This window comes from Geospiza fortis, unplaced genomic scaffold, assembly GCF_000277835.1.
Source record: "Geospiza fortis unplaced genomic scaffold, GeoFor_1.0 scaffold78, whole genome shotgun sequence".
Classification (NCBI taxonomy): Eukaryota; Metazoa; Chordata; class Aves; order Passeriformes; family Thraupidae; genus Geospiza; species Geospiza fortis.
In genome coordinates this window covers 5,881,995-5,891,421 of record NW_005054339.1, presented here as the reverse complement: position 1 = coordinate 5,891,421, position 9,427 = coordinate 5,881,995, and the positions used below count along the sequence as shown (strand labels likewise).

The following is a 9,427-nucleotide window of genomic DNA, read 5'->3' as shown; positions in this document are numbered from 1 at the left end:
AGGAGCCCATAATGAAATCCATGTTATTTCCAGTAGTACCACTTCTTATAATAATATCTTTCAGTCCAAAAGCCTGTATAAACTTAAATTGATACACAAGACTCAATCCTGCTCACCACTGAGCTGCAGCCTTCTCTGATGTGGTACGGGGCAGCTGTTCCCCAATTTATGGGAAGATGTTTTATTTGTGAAGGATTTCCAAGCAGTCTGCCATGCTGAGACTGCAGGAATAGTGCTGCTGATGCAGGCTGGCTGTCACAACAGTGTTTGCTTGGGACATGGGGCAATCTACTTCTGCTCAAAGTGGCTGTAAGATTTTTTTCCCCTTGTCTCTGTCATCAAACAAAGAATTATGGATGTTTTGCATAGATCCCAAATAGCATGCTGAGGATTCAGCACATTTGAAAGGAGTCTCCTTTCTTGTCTTCTTGGAGGCTCATTGCTCCCTGGCCAACTTCTTGCTGTAGCCCTATTAATATTCACAAGCCAGGCAAGGTGATAATAACTGATCTTGAACTGGCCAGAAAAGAAATATTACTCTTCTCTGGAGTTTGAAACTCTAGCAGAATATTTGAGAGAGCTGACAAGAGATGTGGAAAAGGTGGTGTGAATTCAAAATAGAATTACTGGAGAATTATGAAGGGATTTACATAAGTAAAATTCATTGCCTGATCTGTGGAAGTAATTGAGGCTGAAATCCTGAGCTCTGAGGGTAGCAAGGAAAGGAGTATGTATCCCTTGTTTCTTGAGTGAATCGCTGGTCATCTATTACACTGAAATTGTCTTGGTAATCATATTATATTTGCTACTGTGGTGATGAACACCTAGGAATAGAGTTGATTGGCTTCTGTAAGAGAACTTAAATCTTCTGCCTAGAAAAGGTTTATAGGTGTTGACCCTGATGTCAAGTAGAGAATTCCTGCCTCATCCTGGGCTCGTTAGCTCAGGACACAGTTCCACCCCTGCTCTTTCTCAAGCACAATACACTCATGAGAGGCAGATGGAATGCCAAGCTAGATGTCTCTAGATGACCCATCATCCAGGCCACTGGATGTAGTGTGGTGCATTTGAGGTCCCTATTATAGTGTTTATGGGTACAGTAACATAGTACTTTTGTCCTTGGAAGGCTCACACAGATCGTGTTTTTCCTGATCAGTTTGGGGTTTTTTTGGTTTGGGATTTTGTTTTGTTGGTGTTTTGGGGTTGGTTTTTGTTTGGGATTTGTTTTGTTTTGTTGGTTTTTGGTTTGGGTTGTTTTGCTGGGATATTGAAGGTGCAAAATTGCATTAATAAAGTCAAAAGGTAGAATTTGGGGTATCTTTAGGAGAGGAGAAGAGAAGCAGAGTTGCTAACTGATATGAGGAGTTGAAGCAGCATGGTGTTATATTTTGTTGTTCTTGTCCTTTCTGCCTGACTGCAGAGATTACTGTAACGGGAGAGGCTGGGCAAACAGATCCCCTCATTTTGGAATGCTTCTGCCTTTTGTTTAAATCAAAACTCTGGTGTTACTTTAGAGATATTAAATGAGATTTAGAGATATTACATGATATTACATAAGGGTGCATAGAAACAGTTTTGTAGAACTGCTGATGTGTTTGGGGACTAGTTGGAAAACAAGTGTGTGCTTTCTAGTGTATTATAGGACTCTGAGAATCAGTTCTTATAACACTGGTATTTCTATTAATTTTGCTGGAAACCAAGGATAAATTTATTATTCTTATTTTAAAGTTAATCAGAATGTGAAACAAATGGGAGTACTACTCTATTTGAACTTCGTACGCTTCTTTGGACACAGGTAGATATATTCTTTTAAGAATGGATATTTCTAAGGATGGATAAATATATATAGCTGTTGCAAGAAAAGAAAACTGAATTAGTTTTAATTGTGTTGTGCTGAAATACAGGATTCTTGAGTCCTGCAGTACTGGCAGAAAGTTTCTATTTCCTTTCAGTGGTCCATCATTGCAATAGACTGAGGGGGAGGCTGGTCTTTGTACAATCTCTGGTGAAGCCCCTCTGCATCAGACTGTGGCATGGATGTCTCCATCTGGGCCTCTAATTATTTCTGATTTTCAGGTCAACCAGCTTTTGTACTCTCTGTTAGCAAGAGTTGATGCAGGCACACACTCTCTAACTGTGTAATTAGGGTTCAGGTTCTGAGAGTTCAATTTGAGGAAATCCTGAAATTGTGCAAACCAGCTGTTACGAATAATCCATTGTGAGTGAGGATTATCCCCAACACTTTGCCTCTTTCAAGTTTTGCTCTTTTTTTCCTTCCCTCGGGAGGAAAGAAAAATGTCTGCCTGTCATATTAAAAGGTTACGTTTGCCTCAGATAAAAATTATTTTCTGCGTCAAATATGCTGCATTAACTTGTTCTCTGATGTTCAGTCCATTTTTAACTTTTGAATGTTGACAGGAAACAAGAAATTGTGTGTAGCTGAGTCTTCTACCTGCAGCATTCAAAGAAAGGGAATAGGATATTTTGTTTACAGAAGGGAGAAGCAAATTCAGTTTCCCACTGAAACTCTGCTCACAAATTCCTGAATGGAACGGCAGGTTTGGCAATAGTATCAGCAAGTCAAGAATAGTCTAGCAATTTCTTAATATGTAATGAAGAAAGGAATATTTTCTATTCCCAGGGTAGCTGCTGGGGTAGCCTCAATGTGCTTTCTCCTAACAGCATAGTGAGGATCCTGAGCCAGCACTTTTCCAGCAAACCATGGCAAGTACCAGTGCAGGGTAGGATGAACTTTTCATTTTAGCCTGAAAGCAAAGTTCTCATTAATTTGGAGCATTGAAAGCTTTTAACATGGGGTTTTTTTTCCCCATTACAATTCTTATGCTGTAAGAAAACTGTGTAATCATCCATGCAGATACTTCCATGTTCACCAGCTGGGTTTTCAATAGGCTTTTTTTACAAGTGTGCACAAGAGAAGGGAGTTGTTGAGGTTCAGCAAAATAAATTATTCTCCCTGGCTGTGCTGGAAAGCATACCCAGCACCTATATTATTACACCTGTTTTCAATGATGGGTTATCAGTTGCTTGAAAATTGCTCCTGTCTCTGGCTGGGCTACAAGGAGATACTGTATTATCTTGCTTCTCATCTAAAGTGTGTCTGGCATTCAATCTTTAAAATATTGCATTCAAACACAATGTTTCATTAGCTTTGAAGGAGACAGAACTATTCCTAAATATTGAAGAGAACTGTGAAAATAGGAAATGGAAATGCAGAGTTGGGAAATCTGAAAAATTAAGTTGGAAAAGGGGGAGAGAGAGATCAAACTCCTGAAGGGCTGAATAGCAAGTGCAGTTGTGAGTCAAGGAAGAAGGAGCTGGACTTTAGAAAGAAAGAACAGGGACCGTTCTTGGAGACCTTTTGAAGGAGCAGGGAAGCAGAAGGCTTATAAGGAAAAAAAGTCAACAAATCTGACAAGGGATGTTGATAAGGAATGACAATATTAAGTGAAGGAGAATGTGTAGTGGAGAAGTTAAAAGTGTAAAAGGCAAAGAATAGTCCAAGGTTACAGGTAATAGATGAAATAAATATTTACGTGGGGCAAAAGCACAGAGGCGCTCCTTCACCCTGCTGCTGGGTGAGCAAAAGGAATTAGAGGAGCAGATACTGTGTCAGCTTTCATCCTCCTTCCAGCTAAAGCAGGAGTAAAACCAAAGCAGAAGTAAGCCTGATTCCGGTGCTGTGTGGGTGTTGTGATTTGTGTCGGGGCTGGCATTCCAGGCTGCCTGGTGTGGAGCCTCTCCTGGGCACAGCAGGTTCAGGGGCAGAACTTGTGTCCATGGGAGTAACTTCCCGGCAGGCAGGGAGGGAGGGAGGGGAGCTGAATTCATTGTGCATAGATAAAACTGGATTTTAATCTATACACAAGAAGGTGTCCAGAGTTCTACAGTGTGGAATTAATGTATGAAGTGGTTAAAATCGGTGTGTTTCCATGCAAATTTCTTGTGTGAGCAATTGTAAAACTCGACGCTGCCATTAATTTAACTAAGATACTGCAAATCACTAAGCTGTTAGCTTTTTATTTGTGAAAATTGTATAAAATACTGTGTTTTTCCTTTATTTTGTGCATGTTAAATTGTTTTTAGACTTGGAAATTGTTTTTCCTGATTTGGTATTGCTTTTCATTTGAATTTGAAAATGCGTTTTTTTATTAATATCGCTTACAAATGGATCAGTTGGAACTAAATCCTTCAGGCTATTCTGAGACAAAGGATATTAGAGTCTGTATTTTTATCTGTTAATTATTAACAGTAGTTGAAAAGAATGAAGTAAATTACACTGTTTTGCAACTAGATTTTCATATCTAACTTGAGTTAGTGGATGCTAAAAGTACATTTTGCGTAAGACCTTGTCTGGGCACTTCTTCTTACAGACATGGTTTTGATGGGAAGGAATGAATTTGCTAAGCTTTCACATATCTTATGTGCCTTTGAGGATGGCCCATTAATAACATTAATACGTAGGTATTTTCCATTGTTGAATGCAAGGCATTTTTTAGAACTTTGAAGCTAGTCTTTTTTTTAACACGTGGACCTTTTCAATTTAATCCATTAGCAACTTGGCAAAATAAAGTAATTGTCCAACAGAGGAAGAAAAAAAATCTATTAACATTTGCTACAAATCCGAGTAGTACAGGCAGCACTTAATTAATGGAACAGATTTCTCACTATGTGTTCAAGCTAACATAGCTATTGTTCAGCAGAGATTAGACCCTTCATGTAAGTAAGTTAAACTAGACCTCCATCTAAAAATATCCGTCATTTCAGCTATTAAAGCTCTGATGTCTTCTTCGGTGACAGATATATTTCCCTTCATTTCCTTGGTTTTGTAAAATGTAAAGTATGCATTGTGTGTAATGTGAGAAATCCACGGAGGTAGATGAAACCCCGATTGTGCCTGTCTCTCTCTGCCTGCCCCTTTGTGCTGCTCCCTGTCTCAGAGCCTCCTCAGCCCTGAGACCTGCTGGCACCAGAGCAGAAAAACAGAAAATGCCATTTGTCAGGGTATGATGCCAGCCACCTAATCTGTTTGCAGAATGAGGGCCATGGGATCTGATTAGGTAATTTAGATACCATGTGAGTTTAATAATACCTGAGCTGTCTCTGGCTGTCAGCCTGTCACTTCACTGGTAGAAACTGCCACTTTCTGCCATTTTTTCTCTAAATTCTTACCTGGAATACCTTATTTAGTCCAAATAGGTGTTAAGTGCTGCAGGTGAGGTATACCTTTACTTCTATGTGGAAGTTAGTGATAGGGTGGAGGAGGTGAGATGGCTCAGTTTTAAATGCATTTTCCCCCGCAGAATTCCACATGCAGCATGACTTTTTTTTCTCCAAAACAGAATTTTTCAGACATGAGATGTTTGTTTGAACGCCACAGATGCTGTGCCAGGTTTCAGTTGTGTTGGGCCACCCAAGCTGATGTCACTGGTGGGTTTGAAGCTCAGTTTATCCACAGCGGTTATTTCACGCTCGTGGCTGAGACTTCCCTGCCTTGCTGCTGCAGCCCAGGGTCTCTGTGGGGTGAGAGGCCAACCACTGCCATGTCCCTGTGGGCAGAGGCAGCTTGGGTTCTTCAGATACCCATAAGGGGAAATTTTGGCTGCAATTTTAATGCCACGTCTCCTCCCTTCCTCTCTCCTTTCCGCCAATTACCATTTTTTGGAAATTAGCGTCTCGCAAAGCCTGCTAACATAAATAAAAGTGTTTTAGGATTTGTTTGCTTTAATTAAAATGTGTCTTTCTGAAAGGATTTAGTTAAACATCTTTCTTAAACAGTGCTGTGCCAGTAACAGCAACATTTGTAATAGTGATAAGACCCAGAAAGGGAAACCAACTAGAAAGCAAAATGAAATGTTTCTTTGTCCAAAAAATAAATGGTTGTCTCAGGAAAGCAGAGGAAACCCTGTGCAGGGACAGTTACATTTAGGTTGATCAAAACAGTAGAAAGCATAAAATATTAAATAAATTCTGCAGAGGTAGTGAGTGGAGCTGTGTGAGGTCACTCTCTCTGCTGTTTTTTATTTTGTTTTCCCCTTTTTTGACTGTTGCTATTTTTTTTCTAGCAGCACCCACAATGGTCTCAGAGCTTTCCAAATAGGAAATAAGTTACTTTTCATGTAGTGATAAATTATTTTTCTTAGTGAAGATGGAGTGATTGTAAGGGTAATGAAATTAATAGGATTTATATGAAAGCATCCAATTAAAAAATCGAAACAGCTGCATCAAACATGACTCTACAATGTAATAAAATCATATAATAAATATGTGGTCCCGCCACACCATATTACCTAGTTTGATTAATTGAACCTTACGTGTGCAAAGATAGTCATTATCAGACTTCTCAGCCATCAAGGAAGAACAGTCTCAATTATTTTCACAATGAAATAATCACTGCTTTTTTTGTGTCCTGCCATCTGGAAAGAGAAAACAGCAGCTGCCATGACTGAAATGCAGGATCTTGCAGAACTGTACAAAGTTGATTGTGCTTGATGCTGGACTCCTGCAGCCTTAGTGAGGGCTGTAATTTATTTAGTTATATACAAAACATGTTGATTTTCTCCTCTTTTGGACCCTTGCACTTTTTCCTCTTTCTTTTTCTTTTTTATTGGGGTTTCTTTGGGGGGGGTTGGTTGTTTGTTTGGGTGTTTCGGTTTTCTGTTTGGTTTGGTTTTTTGGTTGTTTTTTTTTGTTTGGTTGTTTTTTTGTGCATTGTTTTGTTGTTGCTGTTGTGTTTTTTTCTTTGTTTTTTGTTTTTATCCAAATAAAAGACCCCTCTCTGTAAAAATCTCCCCCCTGCAGGGCTTTAGGGATGGTTTACAGCCTCTGGTTGTGAAATGGCAATTGGGAGCTTTTCCTGGTTTTGCTTCAACACTTCCTCATTTCCTCCCTTCCCTTGGCCATGCACTGGGAATGCTGCTGGGACAATTTGCTCCCTGACACAGCAAGATGAGAAGCTGAGGTCTGGGGCTGTGTCCCCTTGCCATCAGCTGAGAGTAGCCCTGGATGTGTGTGAGCTGGAGCAGCTCACCTGTGCCTGCAGACCTCCTGTCTCCAGTAAATCATAAGCATCTCAATCTTTTTGTCAGGCCGTGATACGAGAATCCGCATCTGAATTTCAGTATGAGGAGAGAGAGGCTGATTAAGTGTTTGAGATAAGGTTATGTGACACCACAGGTTAAAAATACCTGAACTGATTTTGGCCCAATGCCTGAAAACCACATTGTAGCATATTCAGGTGGTACTGAAAAAGCTTTGAGGAGTTTGTTGCTTTCTGCTTTATGCAAGTGCTTCTTCAGGAGTGGTCTTTTAGGAGCTGCATCTCTCTTGTTTTACAGGGTTTCTTTGGACTTTGCTATCTTGCTTTTCTTATCTAAAATGCTACCAATGTGTTGAATTATAAGAAAAAAATAAAGGTGTAACAAACCCTGGCTGTTTAGGAGGAAAAGGACAAATATTTTTGTTTGGCACCAATGTCTGGAGAAACAGATCCCCAAAATACTATGCAGCTTAATTCTCATGCCCCTAAGCAATAAGCAGTGCAAGTTGAAATCCCTAACAAATACTCTGTCTTAACAAAATAAAAACAAAACAAAACCACAAGAAACAAAAACAAACACAAAACCTGTATCATTTACAATGTGCAAGTTATAAAAAAGCAGTGTGCTTCAGGTAAATCCAGAAAATAGATTTAAAGAAATTCAAGAATCTCCTGAGCTTTGTGACTCTCTATAATTTTAGTGTCTTACCAATTGTTTTTTATTAATGACTTATATTTTTGTAAATATTCTTAATGATGACAAGAAACTTTGGGTATGTGTCTAAATAATAGGAAAGGCCTGCCAAGTAAAAGACTTAGACCAGGCAAGCTGGTCTGGCTTGTTTAAATTCCTCCCTGTGTTTAATACTTTAAAAGCTGTAGATGGACACTGAAGGATTCAGGATTCTGCACTGGATTTGTGGTATCACTGTTATGAACTTTATGTTTAAAGTCTTCTCTTACTTTCTATATAAACTACCATACTGCAGGAGTCTTCTGCAGAAATTTGACTTCCCTAATGCATATGATTTACTTTATTTTCTTTGGTTGATTTCAGATGAAAACATGCCTGCTCATTTTTTCTAGTTCTCTGAAATGTGATGTTGAGTGTGTTATTCATGTGTGTTCTTGTTCTTTTACAGATGGGCTGAAGCCAGATACCAAGATGCTGCTAACTGCTGCCTCCAAGAAGAAATCCAAGGGAGGGAAGGGGGATATGACCAAAGAGGATGAAAGCAGCAAGAATGATTCAGCCCAACCTGTTACTATCTCTCTTATCTTTAAAAGATATGTTTTTGACACACAGAAGAAAATGATTCAGTCCTGAGGAAACAAGAGAGGCCTTTGATTACACCTTTAAAGTCCAGACCCTGAAATGCATTGAGGTGGAATGTGTTTCTTGTTCAAACACATTAAACCTGTTCCTTCCTCACAAACAGACCTGGAAGCTTGTGCTGACTGTGCCCCCTTCCAAAATCTGAGATCTCATATTGTTCTGTTCAGATTTGCTTATTTTGTCATCTCTGTGATGTGCTTCTTTGTGGCATCTCATCTGGCTCACCTGCCAGAGGAGCCCCCCTGGGTGCACATTCTAATTGCACTCTTTGCCTGGATAACTGTGTTGAAGTTGCTCTTGATTTAGAAGTTTGCCACCAAGTCAGGATGTGAATTTCATGTGACCCACAAAGTGAAGCTGATTGTTCTAGGCTTACTTCCTTGAGCAAAGTGGGAGACCAAAGGCATACTATTTAATAGGTGAAAGCTAAAATGGATGTTTCACATGCCTTCAGTTGCAAATGTGTAAGATGCTATCTGAGAGATGGTATGGATGTTTTTCATAAATACAGTTTATATCTAGAAATGTTTTTCATATTAAACATAATGATCTGTGTAGCTGAGAGTCTTAATTGTTCTGTTTGCTGTTCCAAAGGTTCAGAATTTATCTGCAGTGACATTTCATGTAACTTTTTTGATTTTTCTGCCTGTTCTGCAATGAATCCTATTCCAAAACTGTTTTCTTTTTCCTTTTTTATTTTTTTATAACCAAAATGCCTTTTGTGTGTGAAAGAAAAAGTTGCCTCTGGAAACAGTCAAGGGCTTTGTTTCATTAAAATAATGATAGAAGATTGCTGCATAAGCCTTGTAAAATGAGTGTCTCCAAGATGCTTTAGAAACCATTAGTTTTTAATAGGGATTTCATGGCTGCTTTAGCTCTTTCTCTCAATTTCATGTCCTAGGCTCATGAAAAGGAGAGCTCTGGTAATATCCCTTCCTTGTTGCATACAAAGTATAGGACACCTTAACATAAAAACTAACAGCAATTCCACAGGTATGAAAGCTGCAGTCTGGAACAGAAATTGGACTTGGGCT

General features: G+C 39.2%; 1 protein-coding gene across 1 annotated transcript in view; it reads left to right on the top strand.

Annotated features, from left to right (window-relative positions):
* Positions 1 to 9,191, top strand: part of EEFSEC (eukaryotic elongation factor, selenocysteine-tRNA specific) — a 122,159-nt gene extending 112,968 nt beyond the window's left edge. Inside the window, exon 7 of the mRNA XM_031058190.1 lies at positions 8,200 to 9,191. Coding sequence (XP_030914050.1) covers positions 8,200 to 8,384 — 185 coding nt within the window. The 3' untranslated portion in view covers positions 8,385 to 9,191. The remainder of the gene's footprint in view (positions 1 to 8,199) is intronic.
* Positions 9,192 to 9,427: the final 236 nt, after the last annotated feature.